At 43.0% G+C, this 21,608-nt stretch overlaps 1 protein-coding gene across 1 annotated transcript in view; it reads left to right on the plus strand.

Moving 5' to 3' along the window:
• Positions 1 to 304: 304 nt before the first annotated feature.
• The window catches only part of LOC311002660 (glutamate receptor ionotropic, NMDA 2C-like), a gene marked incomplete at both ends in the record, with an annotated part of 40,846 nt that continues 19,542 nt past the window's right edge, over positions 305 to 21,608 (plus strand). The window contains 7 exons of the mRNA XM_083994080.1: positions 305 to 664; positions 1,194 to 1,292; positions 13,382 to 13,447; positions 13,988 to 14,176; positions 14,427 to 14,767; positions 15,236 to 15,350; positions 18,861 to 19,072. Of these exons, the coding sequence (XP_083850206.1) occupies positions 305 to 664; positions 1,194 to 1,292; positions 13,382 to 13,447; positions 13,988 to 14,176; positions 14,427 to 14,767; positions 15,236 to 15,350; positions 18,861 to 19,072 (1,382 nt within the window). The remainder of the gene's footprint in view (positions 665 to 1,193; positions 1,293 to 13,381; positions 13,448 to 13,987; positions 14,177 to 14,426; positions 14,768 to 15,235; positions 15,351 to 18,860; positions 19,073 to 21,608) is intronic.

Below are 21,608 nucleotides of genomic sequence, written 5' to 3' on the forward strand. Positions count from 1 at the left end.
TGACACTGGGGGTTGGATTATGGAGGATTACATGCACACATACTTGCACACACACAATGGCACACACACACACACACACATAGTCTTCCTTATGTCACAAGAGTCTAAATGCAGGGCTAATACTGTGGCACACAAGGGTCAGAGAGAGACGGAGCAGGGGAGAGAAATGACGGATGGATATGTACTGATGGATTATGAAGCATTATGTCAAAAAACCTCATAAAGTAAAGCAGCTTGTATGTTTGACTGTTGCTCTCTTTCTTTCCATTCCCCCTCCCTCCTCTCCAGGCAGTAGGCTGGCAACATGGCCATTCCCAGGGGACAGCCTCCTCCCTCACCTTGGCCTCCGCTCTTCCTCCTCCTCCTCGTCCTCCTCCTGCTCCTCCTCTCCTCCCCGCTGCCGCTGCAGGCCCGGCCGCTCCTCCTCCACCCGTCCATCAACGTGGCGGTGGTGTTCAGCGGCTCCAGCTACCAGAATGAGGTCCGGGGTCGGCTCAGCGGGGAGAACTTCGTGGACCTGCCCGTGGTGGTCAGCCCCGTGACGGTGCTGGTCAACGACACCAACCCCCGCGACCTGCTGACGCGGCTGTGCGACACCATGGCGACCGAGAGGCTGCACGGCGTGGTGTTCGAGGATGATGTGGGCTCGGGCGCTGGTGTTCAGGTAAAAAAAAAAGAAAAGAAAAAAAAGATGCATTTTTAGGGCCTTTTTGATAAAACATCCTCTCCAGAGTCACGGTGCTCAGTCAGCCACATCGGTGCTTCCTAAAGCTGCACAAGGAAACGTTTTATGTAAAAAAGCACCTGTCCTGTCGGCTTAAATCACACAGCGGAGCCACAAAAAAGAAGAAGTAATTGAGATGCCAAGCATGTGCTACCTTTACTCAAATTAAATTATGGGGTTGGGTGATATGGTTCCTGACTGTAAAGGAAGAAGAAGCAACTTAGGCGATAAACATCAGCTCATCAGTTATCAGCTCCAACCTGATCGCCTGCAACTGCGATTTGTTACCGTACATTAACTTTCCTTTTGCTTGTTTGCGTGTGCACCAGAACAATGTCAGGAATGAACCTTCAGTCAGACGCCTCATTAGTTTGATACATGACAGATAGTGATCAGTTACGTCTGGGGAATTAATATAAATCGTGTTTGGCCCTGTGGCTCCGACTGGATCTGTCTGTTTGGTCTTCAGGTGGCAGAAGTGGCTCAGATCCTGGACTTCCTCTCCACCCAGACAGCGCTGCCGATCGTGGGCATCAGCGGTGGCTCTGCAGTCGTCATCCCATACAAGGTAAAAGATGAATAATGAACCAGTCATTTTAGCATTGGCCCCATCAACAACTTAAAGGGATACTTCACCCAAAATCAATAGCTCACCAATTTTCTACTAACCGTCATGCCAAGGAAGAACTTTCGGAGTCATCAAAATGCTTTAGGAGTTCCAGAGGTTCCAGGGTCCGGCTGGCAACGAATTTTCATATAATGGCGGTGGATAGAGTTCACTTTTGAATCAACCAAAACACACACTATGAAACATCCATATTCGTCCGTACTGACCCAAGTGTCCTGAAGCCGCAACATGAAAAAGTTGTTGGGAAAAAAATAATTTGATCTCTGCTTTTATCCTTGTTGTAGCAGTAGCTCCCAGTGGCTGAGCGAGATTTGCTGCGAGATGTTCTTCCATGTTTACATCATTCATACAATGGTTTACAACGACGAACGAACATTTCACAGCAAATCTCGCGCATGCGCACAAACATCAACAGAGCCAGAGCCACAGGGAGCTACTACTACAACAAGGCTAAAAAAACAGATCAAATTATTTTTTTCTGAACAACTTTTTCATGTGGCGGCTTCAGGACACTTGGGTCAGTACAGACGAGCAGTATGGAGGTATCTGGATGTTTCATAGTGTGTGTTTTGGACGATTCAAAAGTGAACTCTATCCACCGCCATTATATGACAAACGGTTGCCAGCCGGACCCCCCCTACTGTAGAGCTACAAAATCGTTTTGATGACTCCAAAGTTCTCCAAACTCTTCCTTGGCATGACGGTGAGTAGAAAATTGGTGAATTATCAATTTTTGGTGAGGTATCCCTTTTAAAGCTTGAAATGACACAATGACACAACGATTGGAGAGAAATAAAAGATTTTAGGAACAAAGTGAACACAACAGGCAGTAATGTAAACGCTGTCAGCGGCGGCCGTCGCTCCTCGCTGCCTCCTGTCTTAGACAGAACTCTTCCACACCGGCGTCATTCAGCTTAAAACAACTTAAGTAGGTCAGAGCGGTGAAACCTACTTTGGCAAGCAACTCCCTGCATGCAAATATTTGGATATGAGCAATACAGATGGGTGAATTATCAGCAACGACTGCAGCCATCGACCCTCCTCTAATCCCCGGCTGAGAAAAGTCTGAATTGTGGGAAGGGAAAGTTTGCGAGGGGGGGCGAAGAAGTGCTATGGGCGATCTGTGCCTCGATCAATCATTTCTATGCACTTGAAGAGCAGCAGGTTTTTCCTGCTATGATTTAACATGTATCTCATTGTTGAATGGAGACGGGGGAGCAGCGAGCTGTGTAGTTAGATTGTAAAGAAGAGATTAATGACACCAGACGGATCCTTAATCTACGTTATTTTCTCCACTTTGGAGAAGCAAAATGGCTCCATCCCCTCTTCCTCTCACCCTCCATGTTTTCCGCTCGTCTTCCCTTTCTTCTTTTAACTGCTTAACTGCTATCATCAACACCTCGTATTTATAGAAGCAACTCTCACACATAGAAACACACATGCAAATGAATACCCTCACATACAAGAGCACACACACACACACATAACCAAATGGGTGCATTCCTAGACTTATCCGGTGTGTGTGTGTACTGAAGGAAAAAGTGAATCAATGTGGCTGTTGTTGTTAGATTCTGACCCCCTCCCAAGGCGACATTTTATAAATCATAGCATGTTGTGTTTATCAGTTTCCTGTTAATCAAAAGGTATCTGCAGATGTCACGTCACAGATATTAAACAGATGGAGTTGTAGCTGCGGGAGGGTGATTGATTTGCTGTATTTTGATGGCAGAGCACGAGTGAGAGAGTGAGTAAGAGGCAGCGAGAGGAGAAAGATGCTTCGATGAGGCTTGCCTGACAGCTGCCTGAAGGCAGTGTTTTACTGTCTCACAGACGAGTCACCCTTCCTTCTCTCACAAGTGAAACAGTCATTCTCGTTTCGCAGCTTTTCTTTCTTTTTCCTTTGCTTCGCACCTTCTTTCTTCCCTCTTCCTCCTCCCTTTCCGTTTTTCCTTTCAGCCTATTCAACCCCTCCAGTTTTTTTTTTTTTTTTATCTTTCCCTTCATCACCTTTACCCCTTGACACATCCAGTTTTTCAGGCTCTGTTGTGCACTGGCTGAACCCATTAAGCAACAGGGCTTTGCTCCTCTCTGCTCCCCTTGAAGCTCCAGGACCATATTAAACTGTTAATTAGACCCTTCAGGAGGCGCAGCCCCCCCACTGCCTTTATCATTCACCCCCCCCAAAAAATCTGAACCATTCACTCCTCTTTCCCTTTCAATTTCCTGTTTTGCTGCCTTCCTTGAGTAACCTCTCACTTTCCCCTCTTGCTGCTGCTTCACCTTAAATTGGTAAGAAGGATTCATATTTACCCCAGATGAACTTTTGGTACTCTTTCTCAGGCAGTGCAAAAGTAACTGGGAGCTTCCAACATATTTGGAGCAAAGTTTGTCAACGATCTTCTTGATATCTTGTAATTTGCAAAGCCAGTCACAGCTGGTTCAGTCTGGATTATTTAACCCCTGTGCTTTGCAACGGCAGAAGACAAACGTACTGATGGGCCATTATCTATTGTACCAAGCAACCGTTTGTCTGATGAGCCCAAGGTGTTGAATGACAGCTCCCTATATGGCTCAGACAGTAAAGCAACGTCCTGTCGAAGGCCTCATTCAGCTCTCCTCCCCACACCCGCACCACTCCCCCCTTTTTCTCTCTTTTACGCTCCTTTGTTGTCAGCAAGGAGGGAAAAAACACTTGTCAGAGGTGTCTCGCACAATGGGACAGGTGGATTGGACGGAGAAAGACATATGTGAGAGTGCATGATTCTCTTAAGGGATAAAAGAGCTCAATAGTGCTTGATTATCAATAGCCTGATGATGATGATGAATATCTTTGATGGTGGGTTTAAAAAGAAGCAGCAGCCGCCGCCTGGGCCGCCTATTTATGGTTCCTGTCTCAGTGATCTCTGTATGGCACACAACAAGGAAGGAGGGAATGAGACAAAGATGAAAAGATTGAAGGGAGGAGAGGAAGTGTGTCTTTTTGTTAGACGGCACATACATCAAGCAAAGACTGAGAGGAGGAAATGAGAAAGCGTGAGGAACGGCTGAGAGAAGGCATAAAGACTGTTCAATGGGGCCTGTGAGGGGAAAGAGAAAACATATTGCAGTGTATCTCTCTAAAGAGTTGGAATAGGTTGAGTGTGTTTTTTGTTGTGTGCATGTGTCATTGCAGTGTGTTGGGTGATCATTAGAGAGTGCTGCATCCAGATGTTGAGTCATGAGGAGCTGAATTAGAGCTGAAGACGACACGGGGGAGCACGGACACTACCGACAAGGCTTGGAGAGGGGAGAGGAGGGGGGGAGCAAATACAAACTTTAATGACAGTAACAAAATCATGATTATAATAGTAGCTGGCACCAGTGTCTGTCCGGTGAAAACCATCATGTATCTCCACATCCTGTGATTTGTTCATGTTTTCAGAAACTGTACAAAGTATGAGGTCACCTACAGTAATGTTATGTTAAGGGGGGACACTACAGGTGAATAGGGTCAAACTTTTAACTAACAGATATCACCATGAAACTTCCCAAGTTTCTCGCTCACATTAAGACAAATATTTTTTGTATTACAAGTTTTGTCAGATGTTATGTTTAAATATGTAGATGAGGCAATGAAATATGCGCTAATTTGCATACATTTCCAGAACCGAAATCTGAACAATGGATAAAGCCCCTTTCAAAATCCTTATTTTATTTTGTTGACATATTAGAGTCAAAGGTTTTTACAGAGGGGATTTTGGATATCTCTTTTTATCACTCTGTAAATGAGAAAATACTGTCACCAGCCCTAAAAAAAAATCAAATTTCGCCGTGTTTTTAGGAATACAATTTTGTGGTTGTGAATGATATATCAACAAACCCCTCTGTAAAAACCTTTAGAATATAGACAGGAATAAAACTGGAAGGTTTGGTGCCTGTAAGTGCTGCTGAAGTGGAGAGTATGAGGAAAAACTCATTTTGAGAAAACAGCCTTTAAAGGGATAGTTCAACATTTTGGCAAATTGGCCCATTGCCATAATTGCTATAGTCATAGCAGTAGGTTCGTTACCTTTAATTGTAGGTGTAAGCTATTTTTAGTACAGCGGAGCGCAGCAGCTGGCTGCTCAGAGCTATGCTATGGAGGCTAAGGGAATTTCTTGGTTTCCCTCATCAAACTCATCAAATACAAAATCCCAAAACTCCACAACGCTTTTGTAGACAAGTTGTGAGCTGCACAACCACCACGCTATGAGATAATGACGGAACGATACGAAACGGAGCCGTTTTCGAGGTAAATTCATACAAAACCGCTGATGCGCGTTGCCTTCAGGGACAGTTTTTCAGCAAGCAGTCTCCGTATTTACCCTGTATTTACCTCGAAAACGGCTCCGTTTCGTATCGTTCCGTCATTATCTCATAGCGTGGTGGTTGTGCAGGTCACAATTTGTCTACAAAAGCGCTGTGGAGTTTTGGGATGTTGAATTTGATGAGTTTAATGAGGGAAACCAAGAAATTCCATTAGCCTCCATAGCGTAGCTCTGAGCAGCCTGCTGCTGCGCTCCGCCGTACTGAAAATAGCTTACACCTACAATTAAAGGTAATGAACCTACTGCTATGACTATAGCGATTATGGCAATGGGCCAATTTGCCAAAATGTTGAACTATCCCTTTAAAGACTTGTACTGTAAAATTCCATATATTGTTAATGTAAATTGTACTTTTACGATTGGTTGTGGATACGGAGGAGATGACAATTTTTACATAATTACATAATTGTTCAGGAGAGAGAGAGCTTTACAACAGGCACAGCACAGTATGTCACAGTAGCATGTTTACTCTTTGTGAATTTAGGAGAAATCTGCTGACGAATGAGACAAAATGAAGTAAAATAACCACCTTAATGTGGATTTTCTACCATTTCCTTCAACTTTTCTGAAAGAATATATCTAAAATATACCCCAAAATCTCAAAATTGATCAGTGCATGAAAAAAACAGTGTTTTTACCTGTAGTTTCTCACCTTAATATGTTGATATCCAAACAATACATGTTGTATGTTTCAAGATGTGACATGACTGTGAAGCTGAGGAAAGATCATGGTTTAGGTTAAAGTAAGTGTTTTGTTATAGAGGGAAAAACAAGTTAGATGTCTATATCAGAGGACTTTTGTCATCATGGTGGCAGTAACGAATGCCTCAGGTTAAGATCATTGATATGATTGTAATTAGCGTTATAAAAAAACCTGACTTTCAGAATGAAGTCTTGGTTTTTATCACTTCTAAGGACGGTCTGTCTCGTTTAAAAAGCAGCGGCGCTAATGGGATTAAAGAGCTCATAAACCTGTTTATGGAGGTAGAACTTCCACCCAGATGGAGGCAAATTGAACTCGGTGTGTTAAAAGCTGCTGAGAGTCCCATAAAATAACCTGAGCTTTCTGTGGAGCTCCTGCTTGATAGTGATGAAGCTCATTCGAACTGGCACCAGTGACTTTACGGTGCTGAGATAGTTCACCTTGGTCCCTCACTAAATAAAAAACGCCTCATTACATAGCAGGTTGACTCAAAAAGTCACCATCACCAAATCTGTGCGAAAAGGTCACTGTGGAGATAAATTATTTTCATATATATAAGAGCATAATTGCTCCGCTGTTTACTTGTTAAGTAACGAAGGTGTAATAAAACATTTTTACTATGGCTGCTGAGAAACTTTGGGAGAGACCAGATGAATCAACTACAGATGACAACTCCTTATTTGTTATCGGGAAGCACTGTTAAGTCTTTTTTTTTTCTGAGGAAATACACAGGGACTGTTTAATCACTCGCAAACCAGATTTTGTTCATTACAGTTGCAAACATCAAATAATGAGTGATTGTGGTGGTAGACGACAGTTAAGACTGGGATAAACAAAGCTGACAGCTTAATGTGTTTGCCTGTAAACAGGAACCAAAATGCCTTTTAAGTGTGAACATGATGGATTCTTGAGGCGAAGAAACTGTTGAGCTTGAGTATTGGAGTGTATAACATCATTTATTACAATTTGAAGCTGTCAATAGAAGATTATATTTCAGGAGTTACAGCCTCAGTCTAAGGTCACACTCTGGTTGTCGTATTGGACCGGAGTGATGCGACCAGCCGCACGTCTCTCTCATTGGACCACGGTGCAAGTTTCTTTTTTTGGGTTTTGTTTCTGTGCTCTGACTGACCTGCTTTCTCCGTTTGTCCTTCTGTACTTCTGTCTCCTCTCTCCCTCCACCCATCCCATCCCATCCCATCCCATCCCCGCACCCACCCTCTCTCCCATGCCTGGCTCTCTCTTGGCCTCATCATGGTCCAGAAAACCAGAATCTCCATAAGCAGGTCATGAGAATCCCAGAGCCGCCGCGCAGCAATTCCCAACTGGAAACTGTTTTTTTATCGCTGGGAATGAAACTACGTTAATGGCCAGGCAGCCTCCCAGCCTCACAGCATGGCCCAGTAATTTCAATGAGGCAGTCAGTCAAACAGCTAACTCTGTGGCATCGAATGTGGTGGCTTTTTATTTTTCTTGGTTGATTCTATGGCTGGGTGGAGGTTTTGTAAGACAGGAGGGTTTATCCATCAGTTTAGAGCCCCCTGCTAACATAATGAGGGCATGATTGCCATGATGGAGCTTAATTATCTGATGAAACAAACTGTGTTAACATGTGGTTAATGCATTTTTCCACACCAGTGTCTCTATTTATAGGGTCAGCTCACACAAATATATCACTCCATCTCTCACTGGAGGAAGCTGACCATGGAGATAGACACTACAAGGTCATGTCGTCAGTAATTTGGAGGGTCCAGTGACATATATGGTTGCATATAAGACAGGATTTTGTATTCTCCAAGAGGATTACATACATGGCATTTGTGACAAAGCTTTGTGGGTCGTACTCTTTAGCCATTGGGGTTGTTTCAGGGTGAGAGAAGATGAAATGCATACATGTAAATGTAATGTGCTTGCATGCCCATAGATAACCCATCCCTAATGTACAACTTACACGCAAAATCCTCACTGTGACCGCAGCACAGTCTGTTATAACATAATACAGATTAACCCTCTGTTGTAATCGTGATTTAAAACTCAGACATCTGGTTCACAATGCTTTTTGGCTTGTGCATGTGTGGACCACTGTACTGGTGTTTATTTACCTTTCTGTGTCACTGTACGGGATACACTGCCCGTCCAAAGTCACGCACTCTAATATTTCGTTGGACCGCCTTTAGCTTTGATTACGGCCTCGTTTCGATAAGCTTCTGCAATGTCACGACATTTATTCCAGTCCAGAGTTGCATTAATTTTTCAAAGATTCTCATTGGCGTTAAAGTCTGGACTCTGTGGTCACATTGGACCACATTTCTTCCTTGAAGATGATGGTTCCCCACTCTCCTTCCAGTTTTTAATAATGCGTTGGACAGTTCTTAACCCAATTTTAGTCTCAGTAATCTCCTTTGATGTTTTATCTGCTTGATGCATGCCAATAATTTGACCCTTCTGAAACAGATTAACATCTTTTCCACAACCACAGGATGTGCCTTCCAACATGGTTGTTTTAAGAAATGAGACTGCATCAGTTAGGGTTAAAGCAGAAGTAAGCGAATATTTGTGTTAATATAAGTCTTAAATAGTTATATCTTCCGATAGCAATCACTTATATAGAGTGTTTGGTCCGAAACACGGGTCTGTCAGTCACTCTGCTCTGCTGTGAGCCGAGGAGAAAACTTTCCTTGTATCCTACAACCTTTATCCAATGAGGAGAGAGAACGGCATAAAGGGGCGGTCCTCTCTGTGTGTGCAGCCAAGGGATGCGCGTGAATGTGGTGACGTAAGGACGAGGGCGGGGACTGCTAACTCCATCGGCTGACAAGAAGTTAGCCAAAACGACCGGATCGCTTACTTCTGCTTTAAATCGGGGGGGCAGTGTACAGTATATTGATTTGGAAATGTTCGAGGTGATTTACTTATTACTAAAAAGGTTAAAAAAGTAACATAATGCTGAGTATGGCTCGTTTCGGGAGGAAACAGATTATGAAGAGAGCTACCTGTTGTGGAGTTTAGAAGAAGTTTGGGGGATCCAGGTGTTGTGTTGCTGTATTGAATGTGCAGGATCCAGCGTCTTTGACATATGATCCATACCAAAACCAGAATATCTCAGTGAGTTTGCTCCCAGTATGGCAATGTTGCTCTGTGGTAACATCAGCTTCTTGGTGAGCAGGTGAGCATGGCATGCTGGTGGCTCAATATCAAGCATGAAAAAAGAGGGAGAAGCGAGCACTCACCAAAAAAAAGGATAAAACTTTAGGAGGTGCACGGCTACAGCACAAACAGAAAAGGGGAGGAAAGCCAGCACACTCACGATCCCTTTGACAAAATGTTATTACAGGACAGGACAGGTAGGGCAAGCACAGACGTTTTGACCGAAGTCTCTTTCAATGTGTGACATTGAAAAAGACTTTGGTCGAAACGTCTGTTCTTGCCCTACCTGTCCTGTAATAAAATTATAATAAAATATCATATCATAAAATATAATAAAATATCAAGCCTCACACAGCTGGCGGTTAAAAGATGAAGTAATATGGCAATACAGCCGTGTAGAAATACAAGATTACTTCATATTTTCACTTAAATTAAAGGAGAGATATTATGCCCCCTTTCCACAAATTAAAACAGTTCCCAGGTGTCTTAAAGACATATCTGTGACATGCTTTGGTCAAAATACTCCAAGGATCAAACATCACAGCTCTTTTCATCCTCTCAAAACAGCCCTGTTCAGAACGGCTGGTTTCAGTGTCTGTCCCTTTAAAATGCAAATTAACCACTGCTTGCCACGCCCCTTCTACCGGTCCCAGGTAGAGGTTGTATTATGCAAATTACCTAGTTACATAACTGAGGGAACAGCTTGTAAAAACCACATGGATTTCAACCTACTGTAGGGAGCCTGCACATTACAGAATTGTTTGTCAATTCTCACATTTTGGGGTTGGAAGGCAAGACAAACACCCAAATATATATTAAAGAGCCTTCAAAAAGTGATATTTCCATTATGTCCCCTTTAATGTCACTGAAAAGAGCCATGAGACTTCATTACTTTCTCTCTAATTCAGAATATTATGATATGGCCTGTGTATAGCATTTGCATTTGTATTATTATTACTACTGTATAACATGTAAGTAGTATCTATCTAAGTACTTTATATACTACTAGGTACCTGTTTGCATGGAAAACCTTGATTCGTAAAGTAATTATAGTCATCAGATAAATGCAGTGGAAGATAAAGTTAAAGATTTATCCCTGTCATGTGGATAAAGCGTATAAATATATCAGAAGTGGCGATAATGACGTACATGCGCTCCCAAATGGTTCTAAAGCACTTGAGTGACTGTACGCTCCACCACCGGAGATGGGAGCTGGCATATATACAAACCCCCTTCAATAGATTGATGAGTGACGCGTCTGAGCCCATATGTGAGCGAGCGACTGTGTCTGTGACCTGCTTCCTGTTTGACCGATACCAGTCTCTCCACCGCGGGGAGGTGCGGCGCAGAGATCTCCCCCGTGGGAGGAGAGGAGTGTGCGAGCAGCCACCATGTCCACCGTCTTCCTGTCACATTACCATACGCTCCTGCAGCAGGACTGCTAATTACGTCTGCGTGTGACAGCCGCGCTGCCAGGGTGGCGAGAACAAGACGGCTGGGAGGAGGAGGAGGATGAGGAAGGAGGGAGAGAGAGGGAGGGAGGGAGGGAGGTGTGGCGGGGGGGAGTAAGTGTTTGAGAGTTAGAAGTGGAAGAGAAGGTAATTTTGTCGTAAATTCTTGCTTGATTTCACTGTGAAGGAGAGAGTCGATGTCTTTCAACACATTCGCTTCTGGCTCCGTTTGGTTTTTCACAATTTAGGAGACCGCTAATTGGAAAGTGATGAAACAGTGATTGACAGGGGGAGGAAGGAAAGAGGGGGGGGGGCAGTGGAGGGGGCACTGCATTATTTGTTTGTGTAATAGCTTAGACACATCTAATTGGATTTTAATGACACTTCAAATGGTTCACCTCGCCACTCCTCCCTCACATCAGCTGAATTGGGACACTATCGGTAACCAGGACTTCCAAATCCAAAAGGCATTTTTTATTTATTCGCTGACAGCCTGACACGGTTGTGTACCGCTATTTTTACAGCTATTCTGGTGCGCAGCCCAGTCAGTGGTCTAGTAGCGGAGCTCGGAGGCCTCCGGAGGTGAGTCTCAAAAACAAGCCTCCGACAGAGATGAAACTGGTTAAAAGTGAGTGAAGGAGAGTCGGGCTGTGATTTTCCCGTGGTATTCCTCAGGCTGCACGGATCTCTGGGGCTTTGCCGCGGCTCTGAGCTGCGGGAGAGGGAAGAGCAACAGGAGGAAGAGATGACAGTTAGTCACCTCCGAGACGAGAACAGACTGAGAAGATCTGAGACCATGGTCCCAAATGGCACTAGACAGTTTAACACTATCTGCTCCCTCTCTCTCTTCTGCCTTGCTCTCTCATGCATGACCTCTCTACAGTATCTGCATACAAGTGTTTCGCTGTAATTTGGAATTTCTTTTCCCCCCCAGACTTCCCTCCTCACTTAGCGCAGGATGCTGCAGCTGTACAGTAAATGGAGGAAACCATATTACCCTCATCTTAACCTTCTTGCACCAGCTCCCTGTCCGTTAGTGAATCAAACTACTTGTGTTAAACCCCTGCAGAGTCTTGCTCCTGCTTACATCACAGATCTACTAATGCCTTACAGCAACATTAAGTCCCTTAGATCTCCCATCCAAACTATTATTACACATTCACATCTAAAAAAAACACACACACAAAAACAGGGATAGACGGTCAAGACTGTGGTAACTAACCTCTAACTAATATCTAACCTGTACTGTATGTGCACATATTAGTTAGCTTGAAAACTGAAAAATGTAAAGGTTTCTCCCTGTGGAAAGTATATGTGACATCCCAGATGCGGTTCAAGGTTATGGTGAATCAGAAAAGTCTTTTTATTTCTCTCGTGTTGACTGTCTCTGCTCTTTACATTTTTATCTGCATCCAGTCCCTCCTCTTCTCACCCCTGTCTCCTATTCTGTCTAAATTTTACAACTTTTCCATCTAATCCGCCACACACACACAAATATTACACACTCAGATGGTATGCAAATGTATGCAGGCATATGATATAACATTTGACCACCCATTCTTGACAGAAAGAGAGCAGCAGGACTGAATGTTTTGCAATTCAGAGTCACCTGTAGAAGACAGAGTCTGAGTATGGACAATCAGAGCTCTCCAGTGTCTCTAGTCAAGTGTATGAATGAATATATGAATAAATGAAGATAGTTTATTATGTTTGCAAACTTTACAATTATGCTTTCCAGGAAATCTTAGATGTTTAAAAGAAAGAAAGTCATAAACTCAGATTAAATGCCACTGTTCAAGCAAAGTTCACTTAAGATTTAGTCGACTCTTTTCCCCGTTTGTCATTTCTTCTCAACTTAATTGCTTTGGGAAGGCCGTTCCACTGTGTTGCCTACGTGACTTTTCACAAGGATAGTTTTACAAAAAAGCATGCTCAGTGAACAGGAGCACAAATCATTAAAATGCACGGTCCTAGTGGCAGTAAAACTTCATTCAAATTTAAATATTCTGCAGTGTTAAAGGTGCAGCCACAATGAAGAGCAGCAGACAAGTTAATTTGAAAACCTTTTGACAGTTCGCGTCTGTTGTGTCAGGAAGTTCAACGGTCGTCTCGGATCTTCGTTTGCTAATTTACTAGGGGTGTTTTACCTGAGCAGAGTTCTTCTTTACACAGCTCCTGACCTGAATGCCCATTCACAACTCAGAATGTATTTTCAGAAGCGCTTGTTCCACTTGTGAATTCAATAAGATTTCTGAGAGATGTGGAAACTATCCCACAATAACACCATTTCACCAAAGGTCCTGTTGCTTTTCTCATATTTTAATTTAAGAAAAGCATGTTCCCAACCTGAATGCTTAAACAAAACTCTCCTGCTCTTTACAGGCAGAGGGGTCGTCCTTCCTGCAGATGGGAGCGTCTCTGGAGCAGCAGATCCTCTGCATGTTCAAGGTACGGAAATTCATGGCATCAGTACTTGGACAACAAATGTTCTCATAACAAACGATAAGAGGCTCAAATCTAATGGCTCATTAACAAACTCTAACACACAAACAAAGACTAAATCTGTATTTAGGATGGATTTTACTAACTCTCATGAGATTAGAGGGATTGTTTTGGGAATCAGTGGGATAATCTCAGTGCGTGACACCCCAACTTTAGCACATCAGCAACTGAGAAACCACGTATTATATTTAGTATATTTGTGATATATCTTTTGTTGTTGTTGTTACTATTATCATTATTATTATTAACTTTGTTAGTAGCACCGTGGCACTGCCTGACCCTGATTCATCACAGCATGATATTGTCCTTAAATTCCATATATGTTCGTTACACCTGTTATTCTGTATTGTTTTGTATGTCTTTTATTCTCGTCATCGCCACACGTGTCTTATATTTTTGTCTCTACACAACAACAACAAAAAAAAGCATATTTGTGATATGTTTTTTTGTCGCTGTGCGGTTCATAACAAAATGTCCCTGTTTCAGCTCATGGAGGAGTATGACTGGGGCGAGTTTGCCGTGATCACCAGCTTGCTGCCGGGATATGACACCTTTGTGGATATAGTTCAGTCCTACACAGATACCTCCTATTTCCTGTGGAATCTACAGGATATTTTGACTCTGGAAATGTCTGTCGGGTCCAACGATGCAAGAACCAAGCGCATGCTGCAGCAGGTAGGATGAGATATATGACTGTACGACTTCTTTCTAAGTTTGTGTGTGAAGTCCATAAGTTGTTTTAATGGTGCGTCTCGAGTCTGATGAAAAGCAAACTTTTTAAAGTGTGCTTTAAAAGTTTGAAACTTTGGGAGCAGCACCACAGGAGTTACACAGTTTAATCCCCTACAGTGTTTCCGCATGTTCAGGCTCTAATTTCTCTCTGTTCTGTGAAAACGCCGCTGAGAGACCGCGCTTCTGTCTGCAGGTGGACTCTCAGGTCCTGCTGGCGTACTGCTCCTACGAGGAGGCGCAGTACTTGTTCCGTCAGGCAGCTGAGGTAGGCCTGCTGGGGCCGGGATACATCTGGATCCTCCCCAGCCTGGCCGTGGGCAACCCCGACAGCCCTCCACCTGTCAGCTTCCCAGTTGGCGTGATCGGTGTAATAACAGACCAGTGGCGGAAGAGCTTGCGGCAGAGGGTGAGGGAGGGAGTCGCCATCGTCGCTAAAGGGGCCGAGAGCTTCCGGAAACAGTACGGTTTTATCCCCGAGGGCCACGGCGACTGCAACAAGCCGGCTAAACACTCAGACAACAACACTCTGTTCAGGTGAGGCCGTGCTGTTGTAGTTGGAGTTGCATGAATTGTTTTTTGGGCATTTCAGTGAGTCTTGCTGATGCGTAGACATGAGAGCAAAACTTTCGCAGCACACGACATGAAGTGGAAGTATTTTTGAGCCGCTCTCGCCCGTGGTCTGAAATGCAAATTTACCTGGATTCATTATTCACCGGCAGCCCAGTCTGTCATGGACGTATCAGCAAAATCACTCAGCAGGAACACCCTGCCCTCCACCAATCAGCTGCCTCTATCATCCCCTAATGAGCTACTTCCAGGCTCCCGTGTTAGATTAAGGCCTCCCAGGGGAGCCTTAGGTTTAATTAGGAGGTGATCATTATGTGTGTTTATCTGCGGACATGAATATGCAAATTCTCGTGTGATGTAGAATCAAAGTTCCTTGATTGCATGCTACGGTATGGTATACTTTCTCTGCATGTGTGTTGCTTCTGCGAGTTGCAGGCACATGCTGAACGTGACGTGGGAAAGGAGAGATCTGTCGTTCAACAGCCAAGGTTTTCTCTCCAACCCGTCCATGGTCATCATCGCTTTGGACCGAGAGCGACTCTGGGACAAGGTACTGAGCACCAGAAGCTGAAACATAAAAAAGAAAAAAATCTCAAATTCAACACAGAGGACAATGAAAATCTGTGGTTGTTGACTTGTTTTACACGTCAACTCAAACTGAACAAGACGGATTTGGCTTGTTTGAGGGAAAGCGGATATATATTAAAAATCGAAACTTGAACAAGTGATCATAAAACAAGTCCTGGTGATATCTGCAGCTACGAGTGTAGTGTCGTAATTTAAAATCAATAATGTTGTGTCTGTCTCTGTGTTTCCTGCCCCTCTTACTCCTGTTTCATCATCACTGTGCCTTGCAATTTTGTTGAGTATTTTCACTCCCTTTTACACACACACTCACACACACACACACACTCATCAAAGCCTGAGGGTGTATTGAAAAAGTACGACAACACAAAGAGACCTGAACGTAATCTCACAGCTACAGTTGAACTCATTTATTTCTGGCCTGGAAAGACCAACCTACTTTATCAATGTCACCTCCTGGCTGGTGTGTATGTATGCGTGTGTGTATGAACATGGACATGTAATTGTGCAGAAGTGGGGTTTGGTGTGTGTATGAGTGTGTGTGTGTGTGTGTGTGACAGTCACACTTGTGCAGCCACCACCAGCCTGTTCACACACACCGTCGACAACAGGACACCACTTAAAACAAGATATCACACACGCGTCTGAATCCTGACTCCTCTCTCCTTCTCTGTCTCGTTACAACCTGATCCGTCACCGCCGTTTCTTCCCCTCCTCCTCGTGTCGTGTAGCTCATCCATAATGATGACAGCTTGTGGTGTACTTGCTCTTTTCAAGTCTTTCTCTTCCACTGTGACACCCCTGACAATTTAACATGATTTTGTTCCCGAGGAGTGCTGCTGGGTGACATTTTGGACAGGAAAGCCCTCTTCCTCTGTTGGGCCCCTCTCTCTTGTTGTTTCTCTTTTCCTCGTGCTTCTCACTTTTACTTTTCCACCTGTAGAATAGCCACAGGAAGAAAAAAAAAGTTTAAAGCTGCACTGATGACTTTTTGAAATATATTTTATGATAGCTGTATGATAGCAGACTCAGTTTCATCAGCAGAATGAAGCTGTTTTCACTAAAAAATCTCCTGCAAACTGGGTCTACACAACCTGCTCAACAAAGTTTGCGACAAGCTTAGCCAATAAAGACCCACATGTTTCCTTCAGATGCTGATAAAAACCAAAACAGAGTTTGAAGTAGGGATGAGCAATGATTTCATAGTCAAAAATCGAATAGTTTATGACACAATCGTATTTTCTGAAAAAATTTAAATGTTCCCTTTTTACTGGCGCAGAAGAAAGAGAAACATGGAAAGACTCAGCCATCAGGAAGTTCTGTGTGAAACTCTATCAAATAAAAAAAACTAATGAAACTGAGGTGCAGTGCAAACTCTGTGCACGGACTTTGATGAGAAGCGGTGCTGGAGAATATTCACGTAGTTTTACGCCGCGAGAGGAGACTTCGTCCCCGTTTCAAGTTGCTCTCATTTGGTGACAATGACTTAATTGATTGATGAGAAGCAGTATTGTTATCTGGTACCGATTCTCATCACAGTCCGGGATTTCATTTTTATTTATTTTTTTCATTTTCATTTCTTTTAGTCGGTCATTTAAAACGATGGACTGGCGTTACAGCTTCTAATTTGAAATGACGGATGGCGGTGGTGGTGGTTGGGGGGTGGGGGGGCGAATAGTCGAAGAATGGTCAAATATGAAATGCTAGGGATGAAATGCACATGCCTATCCCTAGTTTGAAGGCTTGTAATATTGGATTGTCATTCTTGAATGGTGGACAAAAACATGGCTGGAGGAGTGCCAATGTTGCTCTGTCTGTCCTACATTGTGGGGAAGTGGAAGGAATGGACCAATGAGAAGAGGCTACACAGGATCTTGTCAGTCATACTAGAAACCCATAATAATGATGTCTCAATCTTGACTGCTTTAATTTCTGCCATGTTTTTTCATTTGGTCTGCCCCCAAACTGTATGCATAGCAATGCTGAATGACAGGAAAACCCCTGTAGGAGAAAACATAAATGGATATTCTCCAATATAAAAAGCTTGATGAAACCTAGAATCAGCGGTGCAAAGAAAATTGAATTTGAGGAGATTTATATTCTTCAAGAAACGATTTGGCAAATTGAGTTTTTGGAAAACTTTTCATAAGATATTGAGGGGAAATATCTCTTAGTAATAATTTTCAGCTTGTAGAGCCACAAAAAGCTCCGTCTGTCATGTCTCCAGCATTTGTATGACTCCTCCAGTAGAAGCTGTGTATATACAGATATCTGACATCAGTTCATTAGGTCATTCATGCCATGTGAAATAAAAAAAAAAAAGAACTGCATCCGTTTATCAGAAAAGTCGTAGCACCTTCCCAACGAGAACGACAGCTCCTGCTCAACGAGAAGATAAGACACATGAGGATCCCATGAAAGATGAATATGAAATGATTGATCTTCACAACTGACATCTCCATGATTCACAGATGGCGCAGAGAAACAGATCACCAACTTACACATCACACTGTATACCCGCGGATGCAGATTTGTAAATCACCCATGTGCGACGACGACGGCAGAGCTTTAGCACGAGTGAGTCGAAGAACAAATCGAGAGTTGGTATGAGGAAGAGGTCTCATTAAAGCTGTGAGGGAGCGAGTTTCGTATGCAGTAAGTCAGCGCAGGCTCAGCTCAGTATGGCTCATTAGGTCGGGTTGATATGACAAACAGTCCTGGTTCTCACAGAGAAGGCTTCACTGAGCTTAGTGCAGACTTCGATAGGATTATTCATTGTCTGATGTGACATTATACAGCAATTCTGGTCCCAAGTGGCTCCCTTTGACATAAAAAAAACTCAATCTGTTGCTTCCTCTTTTGCATTAGTTACTAATAGACAATACTTTTAACTGTCAGCATCTCTGTTATTGCACTTTACGGAGCCTTTTTTTTTTTTTTAAGCAAAAAAAATAAATTTGTTCATTATAAAAGCAGTTTCACGAATAGTTGAACATACAAAGTCAGAAAAAAAACCCACCTATAATAAACGACACTCATCACTGGAACTTTTCCCATTTATGAACAATGACATTTCAATTTGTTTCTGCAGTGGAAGAAAAGAAAATTAATAATGGAATAATCAGTCAACAAAATGAACACAGATTGAAGGAAACACATGCGCGGATGTTTTATTAATGTGATGCAGTCGGTTTGCTCTTTGTATTAGTTTCTGGTTTCTTTTCTTTTTTCTTTTTGGTCTAATTCAAAGTCTTTTAAGTCTCCTCTGAATGCATTAATGAACTCTCCTTTCATCTTCTGATCCTCTTCCTCCAGGTCAGCACATGCTAATTTTTCCTTTAAAAATAATTTGTCCCGTGAAGCAGAGAAAGACAAAACAGGTGAAGAGAGGAGGGTTTGACATGAAGTGAAGGTCACGGCGGAGGTTCAGACGTACATGGATGTGGTACTGATGAGCTCTTCCTTCTCCCTCCAGGTCGGTACGTACGCTCGAGGGATCATCCAGGTGCGCTACCCGGTCTGGCCTCGCTACGGCAGCTTCCTGGAGCACGTCTCCGATGATCGTCACCTCACCGTGGCGACGCTGGAGGAGCATCCCTTCGTCATGGTGGAGAACGTGGACCCGGGCACCGGCACATGTGTCCGCAACACGGTGCCCTGCAGGCGGCAGTCGAATCAGACAGAGAGGTACTGACATTAACACACCTCGTGCATGTAAACGTTTAGAATAACATTATATATTTCAGAGGAAATTATCATTTTGCTATCTGCATAGAAAGTCAGGTATTGTGTTGGCAGCAGTGTCAAAACATTTAAATAATACCCAGTGCTACACACAGACATCTGCACCCTCCCTCTCTGCTTCTCTGCCCTAGTTTAGTTCTGAGTAGACACTGCAAACCTCCTCACTTCATTAAACACAGAGTAATTGTGGGTGCTGAGTGTCTAAGCACTTTAAAAACACACCTCCGGTGTCAAACTCGGATCGCAGCGTGGCAGAAAACAGTCATTAAACAGCTATTACCTCTGACTGCCTACAACGGGTGTTCGCCAGGAATACACAATGTCTTCATTTTGTTCAAACAAACAGACAATAGAAACACTAGTCTGTCGTAACTATAATGGCAGAACTGACAAAGTATCAACCGCTGTCAGCTTAGCTCTACGGCTCCCGCTCCAACAAACCACATAAAAATATTTCACATCCACCACTGGGGAACATGATCCTCATTTTAAATCCTTAACAATCCGTGTCTCTCCCCGTAGTTGATCGGTACGTTTACACACAACAACATAATTTACATGTCACCTGCACCGCACCTGCTTGCTCGACTGTTTCTGTGAGTTGTTATGACATCCTGCTAAAATCGATCTTTATGTCTTTTTGAGATGAAAAACGTGTTCTCAAACCAGGACTAAAACTCTTTCTTCTCTTAAAGGGATAGTTCAACATTTTGGCAAATTGGCCCATTGCCAGAATCTCTATAGTCATAGCAGTAGGTTCGTTACCTTTAATTGTCGGTGCAAGCTATTTTTAGAACAGCGGAGCAGAGCCGCGAGCTGCTCAGAGCTACGCTACAGAGGCATGAATTTACCTCAAAAACAACTCCATCTCGTAACATTCTGTTATTATCTCATAGCGTGGTGAACGTGCAGGTCACAACTTGTCCACCAGAGCGTTTTGGAGTTGTTGGATTAAGTATTTGATGAGTTTGATGAGGGAAACCAAGAAATCCCATTAGCCTCTGTAGCGTAGCTCTGAGCAGCTCACGAACCTACTGCTATGATTATAGGGATTATGGCAACGGGCCAATTTGCCAAAATGTTGAACTATCCCTTTAAGTTCGTCTGTGATGCAGAAAACCTGCTGTGATGTTGAGAAGGGCTCACAGGTTTCTGATCACACACATTAGTGTCTTTTCTTGATTACAAAGCGTTTTTGTGCTTTTCTGCGCTTATTCTTTAAAGTTCAAGAAACATCAATTGCATCTCTCATTTTCTGTGGACCATGACTCGCCATGACTCAGAAAACTGACATTTGATTCACGGACATCTATTCAATAGCCGGAGAGAAATATATTCAGTATATTACCAGTGTCTATTAGGTATCTCTTTTGTTTGTCATCATGTGATGCTGTTGTCATGGTCACACCTCCATCCTTGGGGTCTCAACAAGGTTATTCTGTTCTTTAATGGATGTATCTTATTAAGCAGTGATGTATTCTCTTTGTTAATTAGAGTTCATATACAGTAATAGTCACATCCACGGGTGCTGTAGTGGAAACTGAAGGCTTATAGCTCTATTCTTTGCTCCTCATCAATCAAGAAGACTTTTTATCTGCAGAATCTTTATCTTCATCTGATACATTACGTTGAGTATTTGGAGTTGTGCATGTTGCGACTGCCTACTATACATTCAATAGATGCAATAAGTTCTCCAACGATTTTCTGGCGTGTGAACGTGCAGCGCTCCTCTCAATGATCTATTAATCAGGCTTAATTGTGAGCAGAGGACACACATCATGCTCTGCATACCAAAAACTGCAGGAGTCACCGTGAGAACACATGTAACTTTAATTCATTTGAACTAACTTTGGTGTAACCAGCCACAAGTTTCTGTGCACTCATTTGGTTTGGTAATTTATTTAAAGGTCTTCACGCACATTCTTTTGTTCTATTAGCTGATGTTTTATTGCTGTTGCTGTTGCTCTTGGCAAAAGCCTTCCTCACTCCACTCTTCACCCACTGTCACACTTTGTCTTCACTCTGGAGGGTTTTTATTTTATTTCTGACTTTATTCTAACTGGAGGATTTTCTCCCTGCCTGTTATCGATCATGTTACTGTGTATTCATGCTGCTCTGTTGTTTACCTGCAGCAAGGTGGGAGTGGGACCATCCCGAACATACAGACAAACTAACTTTTACAGATATGTTTGTGTTGCATTTCTATTACATATTTTGAGAATGGTATATTTGACACCATTGTTCCAATCTTGCTTCATACTGACATAAAGAAAACTCATACCGTGCCTCCATTTTTATTATTATGTATATAAAGAAAAGACAATCTAGCTTTTAGAAAACATTTGGCTGCTGCCTCACATTATTAAACAAAACACAACAAGCTAATCCTGTGCATACATGCAATCACGTTCATTCGTTTATCACAAATCCTTCTGGAACGATGTGAATGTAAATCATCAGCAGCCGAACAGGCTGATGA

Source organism: Trachurus trachurus, assembly GCF_905171665.1.
Source record: "Trachurus trachurus genome assembly, chromosome: 19".
Taxonomy (NCBI): Eukaryota; Metazoa; Chordata; class Actinopteri; order Carangiformes; family Carangidae; genus Trachurus; species Trachurus trachurus.